General features: G+C 38.8%; 1 protein-coding gene across 1 annotated transcript; it reads right to left on the bottom strand.

Moving 5' to 3' along the window:
* Nucleotides 1-487: 487 nt before the first annotated feature.
* On the bottom strand, nt 488-20,818 carry TDRD12 (tudor domain containing 12). Its single transcript, XM_036390346.2, has 31 exons — nt 20,724-20,818; nt 19,690-19,848; nt 19,257-19,393; nt 18,014-18,133; nt 17,322-17,377; nt 16,450-16,535; nt 15,366-15,567; nt 15,125-15,201; nt 14,785-14,843; nt 14,011-14,071; nt 13,256-13,360; nt 12,685-12,867; nt 12,095-12,248; nt 11,040-11,167; nt 10,324-10,512; nt 9,468-9,596; nt 8,518-8,635; nt 7,630-7,763; nt 7,323-7,543; nt 7,028-7,127; nt 5,690-5,877; nt 5,169-5,376; nt 4,554-4,646; nt 3,504-3,673; nt 2,942-3,004; nt 2,743-2,852; nt 1,699-1,753; nt 1,415-1,528; nt 1,181-1,334; nt 1,021-1,087; nt 488-684 (listed from the first exon to the last, which is right to left on the bottom strand). The coding sequence occupies exons 1-31, from the start codon at nt 20,742-20,744 to the stop codon at nt 599-601; spliced, it is 3,747 nt and encodes a 1,248-aa protein (XP_036246239.1). The 5' UTR covers nt 20,745-20,818; the 3' UTR covers nt 488-598.
* Between the last annotated feature and the right edge of the window lie 690 nt (nt 20,819-21,508).

Genomic DNA, 21,508 nt, shown 5'->3' on the forward strand with positions numbered 1-21,508 from the left:
AAACCGCAATCAAAAATTGCTTGAGGCCAGCTGAATATTCTTGGACAGAGTGGTGCTATTTTTTACACTGTTCTTTGTAGACTGGTGCTTTGCATGCATGTATGTATGGCTAAAGCCACTTTTTGCTTCTACTTCACAGAAGAGGCCTTGTTTTTTTGAACAAAAACTAGAGGTAACTTACACCTCTTAAATGACCCACTAGAGACTGGTGTACCAGCCCCCCCCAAAAGAAAAAAATCAAAAAAAGACCCCAAACACCTTACATTTAGGTATTAAACAAGGCAAAGAAGAACAGAACCAAGAGAAGGAAAACATCTGCTCCACCACTAGTTTTTTCAAGTAGGTAATTTCTGTTGTCATCAGGATGCAGAGCAAGACCAAAAATAGATTACATCAGCCTTTAAGTGTTTTTACACCAGGTATTGCTTTGCCAGTACCTCTTCTCAGGTGAAGGTTGTAATTAAGCACAGTTGCAGTCAGGTTCTAAAGGCACTAACATTTTTAATTAACAATTGCATCAACTATCAACAATTACATCAACTGTTTAATTAACAATAATACAATTCTTATCAGAGGGGAAAGGAATTTCTCCTCCAAGTTAGTCATCACTTTCTGTATCGCTGTCTTCTGAGGACTCAAACCACTCCTCAGATCCTGCAGGAGGGTAGTTCAGTTTTCCAGAACCTGCAAGCAATTAACAAGGTGTAAACATTTATAAACCAGGAAAAAATGAACTCCAGAACAAATACATGGTGCTATTCAATGACCCAACCCAGCAAGCCCCAACGTTTTTTACTACAAACTAGACCAAAACACTCAGAACCACTTCTGTGAGCCTTCAGTCTGGGCTAAGCTGACAGAACAATGCCCTGCTGCCTCGAGTTTGCTCTAGAGGTCCCCCTCAGCTCTTTTCAGAGAATTTGAGCCACCTGCTGGAATAAATATTTCAGATAAAGGCAATGCAAAGAGAGAATGTTGATCATTTTATGTGTTATAAACACAGATTCATACAATCCTTACCAACTGTAAAAGGGATTTCATCTTCAGACTCTTCCCAGCATTCAAAATCTAAGGACACATGAACATTCTGTTGACAAAAAGATAGTTTGAAATACCTGCTCTGATGCACAGCAAACATGTTCAGAACATTCAGTAACTCTCAAATTAGTTTTCACTTCACCTTGTTCTTCAGTAATTTGCACCATGTTCCTTTCTTCTCTTTTACCAATAAAATCACAGCCTCTGTATCCTTAATCACACATGTGGACTTCTCTGCAATTACTGACTGGTACAGCTCCAGGTCAGCCACATAAAGTTTGCCTTCTGAATAAGCACTGCAATATACAGTCAGTTTAAAAACACTAAACCCAAACAAAGACATTTTTCTGATTATACTGAAGTTTCTTAAACCTACCTGAAAGTTACCTTTTCTCTACAGAACTCACATCTACTGTCAGTTGCCCTCAGTATTTGCACCTTCAGTGTCACACTCACATCATCTTGAAACCACTTGATTGGTGGATGACAGCTGAAAGACAGTTCATTTAATAGGTATTTTCCAAAGCAGAAAACCACTGAGGTTTAGCCAAGCTGCCTCACACAGAGCCAGAATTTGCCCATGAAGTCACAACTTAGCCATGGCCTGGGCCATGCAGACCTACACCAGCACAAGATGGGAATGAATCACTGTTTTCTTACCTCTTCTGCTGATGCACAGTAGAGTGTTCTGCTTCTTTTGTTTGAATTACATCATCTAAAAAGAAGACACCCAGAAACATCTTTTATACTTCCCTACACTACAAACAACAGGTATTCCCAGAATTTCCCTGTACCATCACAAAAATAACTTGCTAGCAACCAAATTACTGTCTTTGTCCTTTATATTGTGTACTTCCTATCCTGAAAGATTTCATAAAGTTAATAATTCAACAAAAAGTTTTATTATCAAAAATACTCTAGTTGGTGTTAGAAGATTTAAAAAAATCTAACCAAACATGTTCTTTTCCAGGTCAGGTAAAAGTTTTCTCCAGTTTCAAAACATTATTTATTTGACACCTGAAACATGATTTTGGGAATTAGTGGGGAGGTTCAGGATAATAATAGTGGTGTCAACAGCACAGCTCAAAATATGGCATTAGTGTGACTATTAACAGGGAAAAAAACCTTCTACAATAAGCACTCCAGCCTTTTTATCTGCTAGAACCTCCTTACCTTCCACTCATGTGTCAGCTGCTAGCAGGTAATCCTGTCCCCTGCTATGCCTAAGCATTTCTAAGCCTCTACTGACAGAACAGTAAACACATCCTTGAGATTAGATGAAAAAGAAATGGGGGGAGCACCATTTTCTGCCATTCTCAGTCTTGGGAAAAAAAATACCCTGAGAACAATTTTATTTCAACAGATTTCAACTCCCTTCAATCCTGTGGCCTTGGACAGCAGAGCTCTCGTGCCCTCTACAGCAGAGATGTCCTGCTCACATGTTCCACTCACAGCCAAAGAATTCCAAGTGTCTCAAGGACAGAGCATTCCCCAGACAGCCACACAGTTACAGGAGCAAGAGTCACTCTCCCAGCATCTCCTGACTGCTCACAGGAAGGCAGCTCTGGCTGACTGCAAACAGCAGCCACATGGTGCTGCTCTGTACCCAGAGCAGTGTGCAGCTGCAGGATGACTGTTAGGCTGGTATCAAGCACCTAACTTGAATTCATGTTTGAAAACTTGTGGAAAGGACTGAAGACTTACTGCTTGGAGGAGTCACAGGACTGTTACAGCTTTCAGAAGAATTTTCCTGTATCGAGGGATCCTGTGGACTGGACACTTCCTCTAGATCAGCTGTGTCCTCTTTTGTGTTTCTGAACACAGGACAAAGCAGTTTTAAAAGGAAACCCACAAATGACAGTCAGCTTCACCTTACTTTGCCTCCCCCTACTTTAATCTGTACCTTATTAACAAAGCCTGTATTGCAGTTCCCAATTTTTCAACAGTAGTCTCAGGCTTAGCAGATCTGTAAAAAATGATCCAAGCAGCTGCATTACACACATTTCAGCACACAGCATCACAGTCAAATTATCTGGTCCCTAGCATTACGTGCTTTGGCAATGACATGGAGGATCCCAAACTTCCTTTCCCAGGAGAAAGGAATAAATGCAAACAGGTTGTGCCTGAGATACCAGATATTGACCAACTGAGCATCATGAATTCTGACAGAAACTGAATTCAGACTCAGTACTAACTACAGTTAGTAAGTCAGGAGTCACAGAGTTCGGAAAGTTACTAACTTGCCTGTCTGCATCAAATTCTAGGTCAGTGTTTTCTAGAATTAGAATTTTCTTTTCCTTGGTGTTATAGGGCTAAAGAGTAGTTAATGGGAGGTAGACACATTGCAAACACAACTGCTCCTGCATTTAAATGAACATCACTGTCAGTGATATTATTCATATTCAGTTAAATACAGTTTTTCTCTTAATAAAATATATGCTGAAAAAAAAATTGCTAATACTTACAAATGCTCCAAGCTCTGTCCATGATCCACAACTGATACCTGTGTGCACAGCTTCTGAATTTCTCCTACATGTTCAGGATTGTCAGTTCCCAAACCCGTCGACAAAATCTCAGACCGAATGTTGTACTCGTTGATCCACATCCTCATCGTGGGAAGATGGGTAACCCCAACCTTGAATTAAACAACATAATAAAGGGAAAGCACAGCTCCTTAATGGCTTCCCTCCAACTCAAAGCTGCTCTTTTAGTCAGACTTCCAATGTAGCCCTGTTGTCTATTGCCTGCAGGCAATTTGGTTTTCCTGATTTTCAGACAGGAACATCCCCCATGTTTAACAGTTTTCCAACTATCACTGTAATTTGCATTGTGACAATGGCTCCAGTTACTGGCTGTGTGCACTAACAGAACCAGGATGGCAACTGACAGCCATAACAGACCTCATGCAGTCAAGAACTGCGAGCCCCAGACATCCTGAGAACAGCTGAGGGGGTGGGGGACACAAGAAAAAATGCCAAAGCCAAAAACTGGTGAAAGGTTGAGCTACACTATATGGGAACTGAAAAGAATGACTTCCAGATAATTTTCTCTTTCTGATCCATTTTTCACTTGACTCGCTCCACAAAATCAAGGAGTCTGCAGATGCCAATGGATGTGAAACTGTAAAACAAGAAAACTCCAAGAACAAGAGCAGTCATTTTTCCTGTTCTGATCAAGAAAATGAAGGAGTAACGTTTTAACGTTTTTTTAATTTGCAGAAAAATTTGGACTAAAACCGACTGCAAACTAGTGTAAGGGCTGTAAGAGTAGAATTAAGAATTTATAAACAAAATAAATTAAGTCTACTTCAAGAGCTGTTGGATATCAGCAAACCATCTTGGATGGTCCCAGTTTCATTCTTCCACTGGAACGTAACAAACTGCAGGACTGATTTGACAAGACAAACTACTGAACACCAGTACCTCCCAAATATACTTGTTTTATTAATTTGTGGAATAGTCTTGGACTGTGTGCAGATATACTAAGACTTCCCTGTGCTGTAATTCTATACCTACCATTGGGTCAACCCAAACTGTCTTTCCCAAGGTATGCACCACTTTTGCATGATGAACTTTTCCTTTAATTTTGTGATTGATGTGATCAGTCACCTAGGAAAAACAAGTTATCACTGCACTTGAGATGTATGGATACCAACACAGCTTTACAGTCACTTTAACTACAATGGAACAACAACTTCTGAGCTTAACAATGAAAAGGGTATTCAACAAATACAGTTTTGAGTAAACCAGTGGAACACTTTAACTTAACTCTAACTTAGAACAATACTAGCCTTCAAAGACAATGAAAGATCACTCAAACACAAATTAATTCAGAGAGGCTACACTTCCCCTGTTCCTCCCCCAGAATCCAAAGCAGTGAGAACTATTCTAAAAGAAAGACATTGAAACCAGAGAAAAACAAAATCCCATTAGCTTCCCTGTATTATTTCGTAGAAAAACAAAAAAAGAAAATTGGCCTTCTTAGAACCTGCCCCAATTGCAGGTAGTGTCAATATTAGGAAGCAATGCAGTTTGGTACCCAAGTTTACAGTTTGTAACTGTTTTCCTGTAGAAAACAGAAAGAGAAGGTAAAGAATGTAACAGAAATACCATACAAAACCAGCTTATTACCTTTGGATTCCATTCAACTTCATTATCTATGGGTTTTACTCTACAAACTATAATTTCCACAGCCTGAGGTGGCAGACTCTGAAACTTCACAGGTAAGTGAAGCAGCTGATCACTATTCACTTGACTTGTCCTGCCTTCATCTATGTATTTAATTGTGACCTTATAGGCATTTTCTTCATCTTTTGCTGCAGTCTCTACCACCTGAACCCTTCATACAGCAGGAAAAGAAACACAGAATTATTACTCATGTAACCAGGTGTGCAGGATATTTTTTTAAACTGCTCTCATTTTAAAACTGGTATTTCCCCAGTCCACTCTGTAACCAAGTGCATGTGTGGGGAACAACCTTGTTTGCCATTCATGAGCTCAGAGTAGGCAAGAGCTTTTTTAAAGCATTATTGGCATAGCAGTGGTTTTTTTGCTGCTTTTGAGGACTTTTTCTTTACCCAACAGTCAAGTTTTTAAAAGTCTTTGTATAAATACATGCACACGAATCAAGTAAAAAGCCAACAAAATTTTACCTGTGGCAAATGGCTTCCTCACGTAACCCATAGAACACTGACTTCTCCACAGTGCTCACAGAAATCCTATGTCCTGGTACCTTGAAGTAATCATTCATTTCTTTAGCAAGAGCTGTATATTGGTCCTTTTGCTTCCTGACTATTCGACCAAAGTACTTTGTTGCATGTTCAATGAAGAGAGGCAGGATCTGAAAGGATCAAATACATCAGCAGAAAGGAGGGGTGTGTGATTTCTCAAACCAATGAAATTCAAGTCTTTATATATAGTTCATATACCTCTTTCCAGCCCCAAAAGGTGACAGATATTATACATACATAGTTCAGAAAACAGTGAGTTGTTATTATTCTCAATCCTAACTGGCCACAGTTGAGTCAGCAGTGGACAGCAATGTACAGAACAGGAGCTGCTGGGTGTCAGGTGATGATATTCCACCTCAGTGAACACCAGTGAGCTCTGCCAATTATCTGTCAGGCTATTAACCACTCACACATTCTGCACCACTCCAGCTCTACTCTCAATGCTCCCCAGCCTTACAGGGAGAACTGACTGCTTTTTTTGCACCAAAAGGACTTAAATAAAAGACTACAAACACAGCTGTGCACACCAATGTGTAAAATGCTGCTTTGAGAGCACCTCAGATAAAGCCCAAATCTCAAAGGGAGCTGGAGACACAAACTGTTACTGGGATATGAAGAATCACTGTAGCAAAGTCAACCTTAGAGCCACGAAGGTTTCATGGATGTGGAACTACTGAAAAAGAAGTCTAACTAAACAGCACCCTATAGTAAAAATCTTCCAAAGCACTGATATTTTTGAAGGAAATAACTCAAATGTTCTACCTACAAGACAGGAGCTCCCCATTTCTTGGGCATACCATAAATAAAAATACATTCTCTAATCCCAAGGCCAGAAAATGTTCAGTTTTCAACAAGTTTGCACGAACATGTCAGCTAAGAAAAAAATTCTTCCACTTCAACTTCTCCTCACTCCCACAGATTACTCTGTGTTTCTTCTACAAGAAATTTAAGTTTCTATAAACCCCCATCTTTGTTAATTTTGATATACAGTCTCAAATTATAAAAGGAATGAATACACAGAACACAAGTCCTCTTCCCACAAAATGTCAATCTTCAAAACAGGAAAAAAACCTGAGGTAAACAGAATTACTAACAAAACACAACACACAGAACATCTGGCACACTGACTTAGGCAAGGGAGAGTACATTAATCCTACTGCAGTAGGATTAATGGAATTAAAAAAAAAAAAAGTAACATGCTAAGTAGCTGTTTAAGACCTGTCCTCTTGGTACCCAAACCCAAGGAAAACTCTAACTTACTGTCACACGTTCAGGTGTTTCTATCATTTCAGCTGCAATATTCTGGGCCATGTCTATTGATAAATTAATTTGATGACGATCTGGACACTCTGTTCTGTTCCTACATTAAAAAAAAACCACAACAAGTTTAGAAAAAAAGCTCTTTGCTTTCACTTTTAAAATACTGTTAAGTGACTTGCAACAGGAAAAAAATCACGAGCAAAACCTGTTTTAGATAAAAGCATCCAACAGGAAAATTCATCAAGGAATCAGCAGCGACCATCACTGAGGGCACAAAACACTGACACTTCCTTACCTGCAAATCCCAAATGCTTTAAGAGAAGCACACAGGGGTCTTGAAAATTTCTCGTCTTCCTCAGATTCCTGCACCCTGGCAGTCAAATCATAGAGTTCTTCTGGAATTTCAGCTTCTGCACGCTTTAAATAGTAGAAAATCTCAGGTGCATGACAGGAACTGCTCTCTGTCAGCAGAATGACTGACTTTGCCTTCGTATCTTCCTGATCTACAGCAGAATCCTAGCAATAATGAGAAATATTTTGGGAAATATTTATGGAATCCACCAGTAATAACTCAGCACCACCCAGTCAAGGTTCACCCAAACCTTTATGGCAGGGCAGAAGTTGTCACTCATGCTTTGCAGGCGCTGCCCAAAGACTGCTGGAGATGGGAAACTGAAATGGATCACCCAAGTTGCATCTGTGATTCCCAAGGAGTGCAGGCAGTCATCTGTTAAAACTAAGCACATGTTTTGCACAGATATGTAACTGTAGTAATTCAAACATGGGAAGTATCACATCACACACACCACAGCTGATTTCCTTCTCCCAACTGGAAGATGGATTTTTCCCCAATACATTCCTATAAAGCTTTTTATTTCCCCAGTCAATAAATCTCATCAGCATATGGCAGACACAGCATTTCATGCCAAGCTCACAGAATTCTCCATTTCCTGTCAGCACCACAGAATACAGAGAATTGAGCACCACTCAGTAATTCACAGGAGTAAGACAGGAGACAGCTGAAATACTGCAGGAGTTCTCATAGCTCTGTGCAGAGCTAAGTCCACTTTCTTGTTTTTATGTAACATAAAGAACAAATTGAGTTTGAAAATGGATAAAGGTCTCTGTTAGTGCAAAAAATTTGAAAAATAACCCTAATGGAACTTACAGAAAATTATTACAATAAATCTTTGTGGTCTGGAAATTATTTCAGACTTTCTATCTCCTCTGTAGCAGAGGAAATTGTAAAATGATAGAAAATCTTTGAATACATTCATGGTTCTTTAAACTAAACAGAGAAAATAGTAACAGGAGAAAAGAAAGAAAAAAAACAAAACAAAGGGCTGTAGTATTAAGAAGTAAATAGAGAACTGGAAAGCGTTCATAGGGATTTGTCCCTGTGGAAGTGGTGAGATAACCCAGTGTAAGTGCTTGGTGCAGATCTTAGCTCTACATTAAGATACAATCCCAACCAGACAGAGAATCCTCACCTAACACAGCAGGAGTGCCAGAACTGTGCATTTTTCTCCACCTCTCCAAGACACACTCAGCATTACACTTGCTCTCTTTATGCTTTTTCAAGGAAACTATCGAGTTGCTCTTCAGTGCCTGCATGGCAAAGTAAAAAGTTCCACATTCCTGCAATGCTGCAGTACTTGTTCCAATCAAATCTAAAAGGCAGCCATCTCTTACTAGAATTTACATCTTACTGTAGAGATACAACCAAAGAACTAATGAAATTTAGGTTTCTTATATGAAAAAAGAATGTATTAATGGAGATAAGGTTCATTTATTTCCTGCATAAAAAGAGAACTACAAGCTCATGTTCTCGTGTTCTAATACATTAGCTAGACATTTAAGAAAATAAAAATGTCAAGCCTTTCCCCTCATTAATGTGTTCTCTCTGATTTCATGATCTAACAACATGCAGATTCATGTTTCAGTCTCTCAGAACAAGCACTCTTCATCACATGAACCCCTGAAATATTTTGAGAGGCCGTGTAAAATATTTGAAGTTGGTGTTCAAAGAATTCTTGTCCAACAAGAATTACTATCAACAGATTCAATCCTACTTTAACATCAACAAGCACTTTTTAAAGTGGTGGCAAGGTTGGTTTTGATATGCTTGAACCCTCAAAATATTCAAGGGAAATGTGTTAGATAGTTACAACCCCAAACCAGATTTGCTTCCATTAACAGTCATCAAAGAATAAACAATCCACATGCACCAATATTTACATCAGAAATGAATCCTAGAAGTATCACATGATCTATGTCAGCCATTTGCTGACAGTCATAGTCTGGGGTTACTTTTAGCAGGAATGATTAAATTCCAAATTCACATTCCTCCTTTATTCTCAGAAGCCAAGATATTTTAGTTTGTTATAACTTTAGAATTAAAAAAAAAAAACTGCTTATATAAGTTTAAACACTTTCTTACCTTATGAATCAACTCTACTTCAGTTACTGAGTCAGTGAAAACCAGCACTTTCTGAAGATTCCTCTGGGTAAAATCCAGAATTTTGAGTAACTCAGCAGTTCTGTTGCTGTTCATGCAGGGTTGCACCACCTAAAAGCAAATACAAAACAGAGAGCTGGTAATTCACATAACCCACACATATCTTACTATATAATTCTTCCTAAACCTAACCTTGATGCATCCACACACATTGACACTTTCAGTTCTGCTCAATCATTAAGGCTTCTCACAAAAACTCGTGTGTTCTCAGTTTCTTTACATGCCCAGAGTATCTACTTTTGGAGATTTCCCAACCTTCAAAATCCACAAATGATGCCATGCTGAGACACGGTGTAGTTCAAATCAAACTTAAACCATTTCTTGTTATTCCTCATGGCTATACCACATTGACTGGAAAATAAGTGAAAAGACACCTAAGAATATGTAATAGGTCTTCTAGAAATTTGAGGTGAAAAGTTTGGTACTGTGTGAAAGCAGCAAACCAAATGCTTTACTTGATTTGCCCTGGCACTCCTTACCTTGTAGTTCTGCCAGCCACAGCTAACAACTGCAAAAACATCCTGGTCAAGAACTGTATTGTTTGCAAATAGATCTCAAATTTAGAGTCATTTGCACTAACCACAAAATAGTCAAGGGACTGTTTTCATCTCAGTCCTATAAAAGAAAGTAGGAGACCTCCAGCTTGTTCAGTGACCCACCTGCACACGATTTCTAAGTTCAGCTGACACTGGGAGGCAGCACTGCAGCACCAGCTGCTTCCAATAAACCAGCAGCAGCCACATATCCAAGCAGTGACACAGTTTTTCCTAAGTTTTACCTGTTGCACATTTCCAAAGATGGCAGCTTCTTCAATAACAGTTATCACAATGTGAGGATCATTCATAAACTCCTTTATCAAGGGTGTGATATGTTTATTCCACTGAGTTCCCACAGCAATGATCTGATGTGGTCGATTCCCCCGTGCCTGAGCAGTGGCTTTCTTGTAACAATCCAGTATAGTAAACACCTAGAAGAAAAGTGATTTTTCTCTCCTCTCATCACATTCCAGCAAGCACATAACAGCCCAGAAAAATACAGTTTGAGAACAGTGTTTTTTCCAGTCACAAAGCCACTACCACAGCAAACTGCAAGCTTCACCCCCCAAAAGTGTACAAATATATACACTTTTGTCCTATTCTTTGCATGACTTCTGAAGCATAAGAAAGCAACAGGACAGCATATACATGTGCATGCAGGATTCTGTCCAGAGAAGATGGAAATCTCAGGAAAAAGATCTGTTGAAATCTCTAATATAAAAAGCCTAGACAAAGATTTGAGAGGGCAGAGAAATTCAGCAAAAACTAGGTGGTAACTAGAAGACAAGCTCAACCTGCCAACACAGTAATTTGCAAATACAAAAATAAAAAGTAAAATAAAAAAAAGGGGTTCACAATAAACCCACTTCCAGGTTTTTTTTCCTCAGTGTGTGCCACTGTTCCAGACTCATGCACAACTGGAACAGCATTTTGCCAAGTGACTGTGGAAGGCATTTACCTGCTCAGAAGTGTCAGAGAACAACACCTCGATCTCATCAAGAACAAGATGGCCAAGATGACACAAGAACCCAGTGTTATGTTCCAGCAGTCTCAGGAGGTTGTAGGGTGTAGTCACACCTATTTCACCTACAAGGCAAAGATTGTTACTATTAAATTACTACTTGGAATAATTTTACTGTGACAACAAAAGACATGGTAGCTTTCTTAAAAATGGTCACATTTGTATTTCAGATTCATCATCTCAAAACTGAGGAGTTTGTATTTTTCTACTCCTCCAAGTTTTCCAAGACATGATTGGGTGAAGCTCTGACTTTTTGAAATCCAGTGGAATGTCTGAAGGTTAGCAAGTTTACAAAGCGGGATGTCATCTCATTTCCAGTATGGTACTGGAAATAGAGGTAATAACTTCAGAACCAAAGAGCCAGAAGGGAAATATTTATAAAGATATGCAAGAGCAATTAAGTTCAGTTTCAACAGTGGAATAAAGCACACATTGTAGCTTAGGAACTTACACATATGTGTGTGCACGAGTATCTATCTACACATAGAAATAAAACCACACAAATCTTCACTGGTGCAATTACACCAACAGCTCTGCTGCTTAAAGGCCTGAATTCACCCACCAGGCTCAAAGTTGAACGATGGAAGAAAAAATAGCAACTGCTGAAATGGAGTTTTACACAGTTCTTCATAGTTCTATCCATAGTTCTTATTCCCTTGGCACAACAAAAGCCACTTTTGAAAATGCAGGTATCAAACAAAGGCACCACACCAGAACACACCTCAATATTTTAAGTACATATATCTAAGCAGGGCAAGTCTCCCAACAGCTTTTTTATTCCTTCTATGCTGCTTCTCTGTGGAGCACCCTCTGCATGCTACCGAGTTAGATACACAAAGTACTGACCATTTATTCTAACAGCAAATTGTAAACCAGCATTTCAACAAATAAACCAAGAACCTGAGAAGCAGAAATTGTTCTTTCACATGCTCCTGCAATTAAGGCAGCCCACACTGCCTTCAGGCACAACTAAGATGACAAAGTGTTCTTACAGCCTCGGATTTCCATTTGGCTGGCTGCTTCCTTGTTCTGCCCAAGGGTTATCAGCATTGGATGAAGGTGTCTGCAGCCCTTCCTGTATGTTTTCAGCAGGTCAAAAACAAGCTGTGCCTTCTTCCATCCAGGACATAAAATCAGTGCTAGTGGCTACATACACAGGTACAAAAATCGACAACATTTGTCAGACAGAATACAGAACCTTAAGAATCTTGTCTTACTAGGGTTGTACTGGGCCATTTTCAGAGGTCCCTTACAAGCTCAGTAATTCTATGATCTAATAGAAGCTAGAAAATGCATTGTAGTATTTAAAACAGCTAATACCCATTTTAGTTAATAAGTACATACTAGTCATGCAGAAACAAAGCTCCATTGTGTATGTAAGTGCCAGGGCACGAACCACTTGTTAGGGATTGCTTTAAAAGTAAGTTTGGGACTTGCCTCATTCATAGAGTCCATCCAAGTCCTTTAAGCAGAGGCCTTACAGAAACTGGCAGACATCATGAAGATACACTGAGATGACATTAATGCATACATTCCAAACATTCAGACTAGTAAGAGGTTCTCTGGTCTAATATATACATACCCCATTCATGTTTGGCAAGACTTGGTAGTCACTTTCCTGCAAAAGTGTAAGAACTGGTGGAATATATAATAAGGGATCATTTCCCTGATGGGAGATGGTGACAACATCACATCCCCCAGCTACTGGTGGCCAACAGTAGGACTGGGTGAAGGTAGGGCCTGAAAACTTGTTCCAAGCAAGTTCCTACAGAAATAGAAATTAAGAATTTCCCACTAAATCAGTGTACTTAAACACCAACAAAACAAGACAAAGTGTAACCACAAGTGATTTAAAAGCTTTTGACCCATTACATAACAAATGTCCTTAACAGGTAATATGAAAAACCATCTTCTGGGCTCAGCTGTTACATTATTGTTTTAAAATTCAAATCCACTTCTAGCAGTGGCTAATATACCATAAAACAATGTGAAAAATTTTTACAGCATTTCCCCAAAGCTTCATTTATTCAACCATATGAACAACCTTGTACATTACTCAATCAAACTGAGGTATTACTGTAATATTTACTATGGTAATTTGAGGTATGAAACTTGTCTTAAGAAGATAATCAATGTGGTATCATCACCTCTACCTTTTTCAGACCATCAAAAAGTGGTGCTGCTTCCAAAACTGATGATGGCTCAATTTTCTTGCTCAGGAACACAAAGTTTTTTTCTTTCCCAACATCTTGTAAACTCTGAAACCGTGAGACAAATAGATTATAATGGCAATACTTAACAAAAGGGGCTTAGCCTACACAAACTCAGAAGCACTCACTGTATTTAAAAAATGGCATTTTGATGTAAATGAATCAAATTCTGAATTCATTTTAAATATGATTCATACATAATGACAGGTTACACAGACCAAGGGTGAGAAAAACTTGTTATTGCTATTCTTGAAGAAAGACTTTCAAAGATGGTTTTTCACTGTCTGAAAGCCCTTCAAGAGATGCAGTGGACATTCTGTGCACAGCTGGCACTCGGTCCCACAAGGAGCAGCACGAGGCAGGGAGAGCAGTCACAATGCAGATGGCAACCTCTGTTCTCTGCTCCAATGCAGGTCCTCCACAGACTGAAATCCCTTCAGAAACATCTGCATGGAGCTCCTTCTACTCCTCTGACCTTGGCATTGACTGTTTCTCACTTTTTTTTGTTCCCTCCCCTGTGTTTTTGCCCTTTCTTAAATTCAGAGAGGCATCCCCAACTTGGCTGGCTCAGCTCTGGCCTGCAGAGGCCGATGCAGGAGCAGTCAGCCCCTGACCTCCTTCCACAAAGGCCCAATGCTACCAAAACCAAACTGTCTGCAGCACAAACTAAGTTAAATAAAAGTTAATGTTTGAAATACCTGTTGGTCATCTTCAACTGTGTGTGTCTGAAGGAAACTGGAATTTAAGAACTGTGGAATCCTGAGAAACAGAGATATTAAAAACAACATAAATTCAAAAGAAAAACATAATTTATAAATACCACCAGTACTTCCCAAGTGTCATGAAGCAATTCACTTCAAGTATTTTTGACATATCTATGCCAATGAGAAAAATCCTCAATACAAAAGCAGAAATCAAACCACACCTCCTGGAAAGCAAAATTTAGTGAAAACAATCTTTCAGAGTATTTTTCAAAATTAAGGTCCCTGACATAAGAAGAAAAATAGATTGGACTGCAGAAAAAAAGGCTTCTTAAAGTTCCAAAACATGAAACAACTCATCTTTGCATCAGTTAGAAACTGACAGAAGAAATACTCCTGAGGTTGACTTCATATGCATCAACTGACCTGCAGCACAGTGAAAGCATGCACAAATTGATCCACTCCTATTTTATTAAATCTGAAAACTTTATAAATCACTAAACATAAAATAAAGCAAATTAACACACTTAGTGTGCAGAGAAATACCTCCTCACCCCACCCTTGTTGTCGAGCTACTGTTTAGAAATAACTGGTATTTTTCCAGAGTAACCATCAGCAGCTTTGAAGACTCTCCTTCCCCAAAAGCATGTGTAAGTAGCTTTCCTTTCCCTCTGCCCTTTAGAGGCCTAAGAACAGTAACTGCAAACACACTACAGCTCCCAGCTGTCTGATGACAGAATCATTCTGAATATTTAACATACTGCACCACACCTCTCTGTTTGAACTGCTTTATCTTCCTTGGAAGGCAAATCTGGCACCACGCTGACCACCTAGAAAGGAAACACATTTTAAGCACTAAAATACTAAAATACAAAAGTAATACTTAAAACCCAAAGTTGAAAGTGTTTTTCTCATGTGGGATTCTCCAAATATTTTGCAGCATTCTTTTCCAAATTCAAAGTTGTTTTGACTAAGGCAACAATTTTGATGTAACAAGCTTCAGGAAACTGCCAAAAAATAACAAGCTGGGTGACTACAGCACTCCTAATCTGGCCTATGTATGTTTATGGTAGCTTGCATTTCACAATTCATTAGAGAATGTAATACTTACAGGCACAGTATTGTCATTTAGATCTGTGTGTGACCTTTGGGATGGCTTTTTAAGAACAGAATTACAACCAGCAAGACCTAAAAAGGTAAATAAAATGGAGATAGCCATTTCTGATTATCTGAACACATAAAAAGCCAGAGATGGACACCATGTGTCCCAGTCACTGGGATCCAACCCAAGACAGGACATTCCCATTCCACACATCCAACTAAAGGACTGTCTCCCCAACTGTGGGTCCCACCTGGCCCAAGATGAGGTGACACCTCCTCCCCAAAGGGCAGTTTTGGCCTGGCAAGAAACGTAGGACCAACAAACTCCACTGGAACACACTCAGCATTTAAGGACACTTCATCGTCAGAAACATCTGAGGAACTCCCTGCAGTCCCTTCATCTTCCTTGTAATGAGCAAAGTGCTTTGCAACCAGATCATCATTAACACAGATCTATAAAAAAACCCAAACAAGATCTTTTTTTGATCAGTGTCAACAAGCAATAAGCTATACAAGCACATATTTGTTTAAAATTTATGTGAAGATTTAAACAAAAGCAGTGCTTTTATATATGATAAAAACCCCAAACAAAATCCAACCAAACAGAAACCCATACATAAGAAATGCCAGTGAATGCATTCTGTCCATTATTAGTTCTAAAAAAAGCAAAGTCCTCTCTTCATGTATGTTCTTTCCACAGGTGTTAATTACTGAGTTCCAGGTTTCTGGCCAAAATTCTGTACTGAATTAACTGTTTCTATGAGCCCTCAAAGAGCCCTTTGATTCAGTGAAGCCTCTATTTCTTTTGGATTCAGCACACATCAAAATCTGGCAGAACAAAAGGGCAGTATTAGGCCTAAAACTACTATACAGCTGCTTCAGTCCGGCAGTAGCTACCCCAGATATTTGACACAAGTTACACATTTTGGCAAGTGGAACTAGATTGGATGTTTTTTCCAGCTCCTTGAGGACTCATCTGTATGCAAGAGTGTGAAATTTTAGTTGTTTTTACAGTATTATGCAGCTGCCTTACTGAAACATCTTCAGACATGATACCACAAGATGTACACCAAATAATGCACATAGTTAATCCACTTAAATAGTGGATGGACTTCACTTGCTTATGAAAAAAAAAAGTTAATGCAGAGAAAAATACAAGTTCTGCCTCTTGCAATTTCTCCAAAGGTTTACAATGAACAGCACTGTAATAAAAACCTCTTATAAATTAATGATTTAGCTTCTACTGTATCTGAATAAAACATGCAAGCCATGCTTTCCAGTCTTAAACTAATACCAAACTACACTAATAGTGTTGGCAATATAAAAGTATCTTACCTTTTCATCTTTTATAGTCACAAAAAGAAACACCTCTAACACTTGATCTTCTACTGTCTGTATTGTGACTTTAACCTCAGTAGCCTCTAAATGCAGTAACAAACACGAGAAAGAAGATTAGACTCCTATCACACTATTGGCATTCTTCACTTGTACTAAGACAGACAAAATCAGGCATCACAATTAAAAATGTGTAACACTTGTTATTTCACCTAAGTGAAATGAGGAATTTAATAATAAAAACTTAAAAGCTCAAAAAAGGAACTTGTCCTTACTTATTCTTTGGAGGAGGTTTGAGAGCTGAAACAGATTAACAACCCCTCGAGACAAACCACTCTTAGTTCTACAGTGAAAGTCTTGGTTTTCTCTTGGGCTCTGACAGTCTGGGCACCAGCACGTGCTTTCCAAGTGTGACATTTCCTTTTCTTGAAAGAAGTTGTATTTGCACATCTGTACAGCTTTGTTACATTTTTCATTTGGGAAACACAGCTAATCCAAGTCCTGAAGCACCTCTGCACATGCTAATGCAGGACAGCAGTGATGCTGATTCACAGTCTCATGTTGAATATACACGATGGTTCCAATGTTCAAAACAAATGTGACATGAATGCTCCCTCAGTTAGCCTAATCCAGCCTAAATACAATCTATTGAACTACCAAAACTTATGCAGCATGGAAGCCCAGAGTACTCCAAATACAGCTCCACAAGTACTTGTGCCTTAGTCACTCCATACTTAGGTAGCTCCTTTCTCATTGTTTTTAACTAACAGCATTTATAAATAAAATCAAGTATACTCAAGTATAATGAACTTGTACACAAGTACTACATTTGCCTAACAATTAATTTTTCTCAAAACTGAAGTGCTGTTTACCTTCAAGAAGCTTTCGAAAATGCTGAATGGCAGCAGTATCCCATCTTTTGGCTGGTCTAGGAAAATAAACACAACCAGTCTTTCCAGATTAACAAACATGAAAATGGTAATTTAAAAAAAATTCTATACAAGCACAAAGCTCTAAATCATGAAAATTCTTACAAAGTGCCCAGCTAGATAAATCAGCAGAATCTGTTTACTCAGCACATCACTTTAGTTTGGCAATATTGTTCCAGTTCACCAATATCATGAACTTTATCTTTTATCTTTAACTTTTCACAATATCATGAAGATCAAGATTAAAAGATCTTTTGTCACAATATCACAGCTTGCACCAAGTATAACATATGAAGAAATAATAGAATCATTAAGGTTGGAAAAAAACCCAGGATCACTGAGTCCACCCACTAACTCAGCACTGCCAAGGCCACCACTCAACAATGTCCCTTAGTGCCACATCTATACATCTTTTAAATCCCTCCAGGGTTGGTGACTCCACTAGTTCCGTGGGGAGCTTTGTCCTCTCAGCTGGAATAGAGCTGATTTTCCTCTTAGTAGATGGTACAGTTCTGTGTTTACTATGAGAATACTGCAGGTTTCTCCTTGAAATATAATCCCGTCTAAAAAATTCGACACTGAACCCTCACACTTCAGAAATGCACCAACAGAATGTATTTACTGGCTCTCCTTACCCTATTTTGGCAGTGTTTTCACAGTAGTCAATATGCAGTGTCAGTGGCTTTGTGCAGTGCAGCCGACACTTCTTTGCTCTGTGTGGGATCTTTGCGAATGCTCCTGGTAAAACTCGAATGCTGCAAAACAAAGTGGAAATTATCTGATTTTACAGGGCAGAATTTCCTCTCCAGAAGTCACTGGTCTCATGAAGCACCTCTTGTTATCCTGAATTTGACAACACTGTTCTTCCAGGAGTTTGGATGCCACTGGCTCCCACCTTGAAACCACTGTCTCACTCTAAGAGGCGCCATCAGGACCAACTGATGAACAGGATTGCTGTTCTATTCATTTAGTATCAATACACACCCTAGTTACCAGAAATCTTTCTGATCCTTTGCCACTGCAGTTTCAAGTCTTCTTGCTACTCATCTTCTAAATATCTTCATGGTATTTAACCCATTATCAAGTCATTTTCCAACAAAGCAACAGTCGTTTTCCAACAAAGCAACAGTCGTTTTCCAACAAAGCAACAGTCAAAACATTATTTATTTTAAAATACTTTAATTTTATGGAACACTACCAAAACCAATTGGGTGAAGTTTCTTGTGCTCCAAGTTGCATATTTTAATAGACAAACACACTTTAAGAGCTCGACTAGCTTGCTCTGAAACACATGAACATATTCTTCAAGATTTTAAAACCACAAGGTTTTCCACTCATTTCATCAAGAACTCAGAACCTGTGAAAACTCACCTTTTTTGGCACCATGACAAGACAAACTGGCAGCTCTTAATAAACAAGTTGGTCAACTGCAGTGGGAAAACCCCCAGATCTTTATGTTTAGACCTCAAAAGCTGTTGCAGCAAGTGAAACCCTTCTTCTATAGATGGTTTTTGTGCCTGAACTTCAGTGGCCGTAATTTTTTTTAGTATATACCAAATTATTAAAGAAGAAAGAATATAAAGGTAGGTTTTAACTTGCAATCACACATCTCAATCACAACAGACTGACATTATTTCTATTCTAAATCTTTAAAAAAGCAAAACCTAAAATAGAAAGCATCTTTAGCACAAAATAAGGACTGGTTTGCACTTAGGTCCTTTCAAGTGTATTGTTTGGTTAGCACCTTCTTGTGGACACAATCTACACCTCAATTAAACCAATTCATTAACTAAATAAATAATAACAGCATCTGTATCTACTAGCAAATTTATTATATGTGATTATTTACAAATACATGACAGTAACAAAAAGACATACCTCTCTGATGGAACAAAGCAGTACTTGGCATGATCCACGAGGAAACAGCTGAGCTGGTAACCATCTGCCTGGCACCTCACTGACTCCACCAGAGCCCTGCACCAGCACTTCAGCTCCTCACTGAAAACCACATAAACCTGAGCAGAGAAAAAGAACAAGACAGCAGCTTCTGTCACATGGCCCCAATTACACTCAAAGGCTTTTCAAAGGCAAGGACACAGTATTTATTACACAGCCTTCCATTTTCTTTGCAAAATGCAAGCCTTATAGCTTCCAGTTAGAAGGCTTACAGATGAGAAAACACAACTCACAGAGATGCTATTATCTGTTTTTCTGTGTGAAATTAAAAAAAAAGAAAACAACATGTTTTTAATACTTCACCACCAAACAGATTCAAGTAATAGATTATTTCTATGTAGAGCAATGATCTTACCTGGCCTTTTTTTATCTCCTCTTGTTTTACTTCATCTGCATCTTTATAGCAGTTATAAAACTGTTCCATTTCAGCATTCAGGTTTTCATACACAGTTTCACCAACTACACCAGGCACAGATTCTTTCACAGCAATCCAAAAGCAACTTGGATCCTCAGCCTGGGCCAAGGAGCAGAGAATAAATACTACTGACTTTTAAGAGTATCTGAGCAGCAGATGTAAAAATAAAACTTGATTTTAACAGGGCACCTTCAAAATTATGGTGACTGACACTGAGATACAGAATGTTAATACCTGAAACATCTTTCACCTTCACAGCATTAGTTCATGAAATGGCCTCCAAGTTCCTTTAGCACTGCAACAAACACCATGTGGGGTCTACAAGGGAGCACCATTATCTAAAAACTTGGTTAAACCAACAGTGTAAGAAGTGTGAAGACAAAGGGTTTTACTTCCATGTGCAGTCCTCAGGCCTGGAGAGTATCAGAGTGGGAAATCCCATCTGTTATGCCTACTGCTGTTGATTCTCTGTTTTGAGAAGAATAATTTCGGTGTAGAGGTAATACAGGTGTTTGGAGAGGCCTGGAGGCACTCTCATGGACATGCTGAGCTCCATGTTAGGACAAAGAGATCATTAGCTCTCAAAGCTCAGAGATCATAAAAAGCACAGGGGAGCTCACAGGGTTACTAATGAAGACTGCTGGAATGGGATGGGCTGAGCCTGCCGGTGTCCACCTGGGTGTGCCCCAGATCCTCTAGTTAGCCAGGCAACTAAATAAATTTACTCTCTTTATTTCAGCTGTGGTTTTGTGGTTTTTCTGGCTGCCTGCCCATGTTAATTCACACACTTACCTATTTTACAGTAAATCCTAAAACAAACAACAAAACATATATAACCCAAACTGACTCCACAAGTGCAAAGAAATGATGGCAAATGGAAATACAGAGGCAACATCTTTTTTGTAAATGTGACCTCCAGAAAGTCACATGGAAATAGACACCAATTCTTCAGATTTAAAAAAAAAAAAGCATACCTTTAATACTGCGACTTCCATGTTTATCTCCTGTGTCTCCCTTATCACTACTGTAAAAGAAAAACATTTGATGAACCATTTTGATTGCCACCATTTTTTTCGAAGCCTATTTGAAGAGCATACACCTAAAGCAAGCCTATAAAATTTTTCTACTCATGTCAGGAGTACTAGTTTAAGCAATTTATTGTTATGACTTACACGTTTCAAAGCGTTCAAACCAGCTTTCTTAATGAGGGACTATGTTAAAGCCTAATTAGGATTTACCATCCATGCTGCATCTCTTCCATTCAAAGGCCAGCAGAAATAGGCTGATTACAGACAAGGGCTATTACAACCTACCTACATGATCAAATGAATAGAAACACCAAAGGAGAATATTTACAACTTAAAAAAAAATCCCTCAGCCTAATACAAAAGAGGAATCCCAAACTCAGCAAACAAGTTTAATGTCACAAATTTTTATTAGTATTTCACACTACATCTGTCTGCAGTGGTACATACCAGACCCAGGAGTTACAAGAGAATAATAAAACTTCCAGCAAGTAATTGGCAATTTATCGTGGAATCACATCGTGGTATCATCACCGCAGGGTCTAGCTTACAACTTAAAAGAATTAACAATCACAGTAGATGCCTAATTAAATATTTCAGAAAAACAAAGTGAATACATTGTCTTTCCATTTCCAAAACTACTGCTGAACAAGCCAGAATTCAGCAGCAACAGAGCTACCCTGAGGTGACAAAGGGCGACAAGCTGTAAACGACAGCAGGGACCATTCCCAGTT

This window comes from Molothrus ater, chromosome 12 (assembly GCF_012460135.2).
Source record: "Molothrus ater isolate BHLD 08-10-18 breed brown headed cowbird chromosome 12, BPBGC_Mater_1.1, whole genome shotgun sequence".
Classification (NCBI taxonomy): Eukaryota; Metazoa; Chordata; class Aves; order Passeriformes; family Icteridae; genus Molothrus; species Molothrus ater.

Bases quoted from the DNA above. Each gene is read 5' to 3' on its own strand.
- TDRD12 (XM_036390346.2), bottom strand. From the start codon at position 20,744: ATGGAAGTCGCAGTATTAAAG. The intron at 1,335-1,414 runs GTAGGTTTAAGA...TGTATATTGCAG, and splicing joins AGAGAAAAGGTAACTTTCAG to TGCTTATTCAGAAGGCAAAC. The intron at 685-1,020 runs GTAAGGATTGTA...AATTGCTTGCAG, and splicing joins TGAAATCCCTTTTACAGTTG to GTTCTGGAAAACTGAACTAC.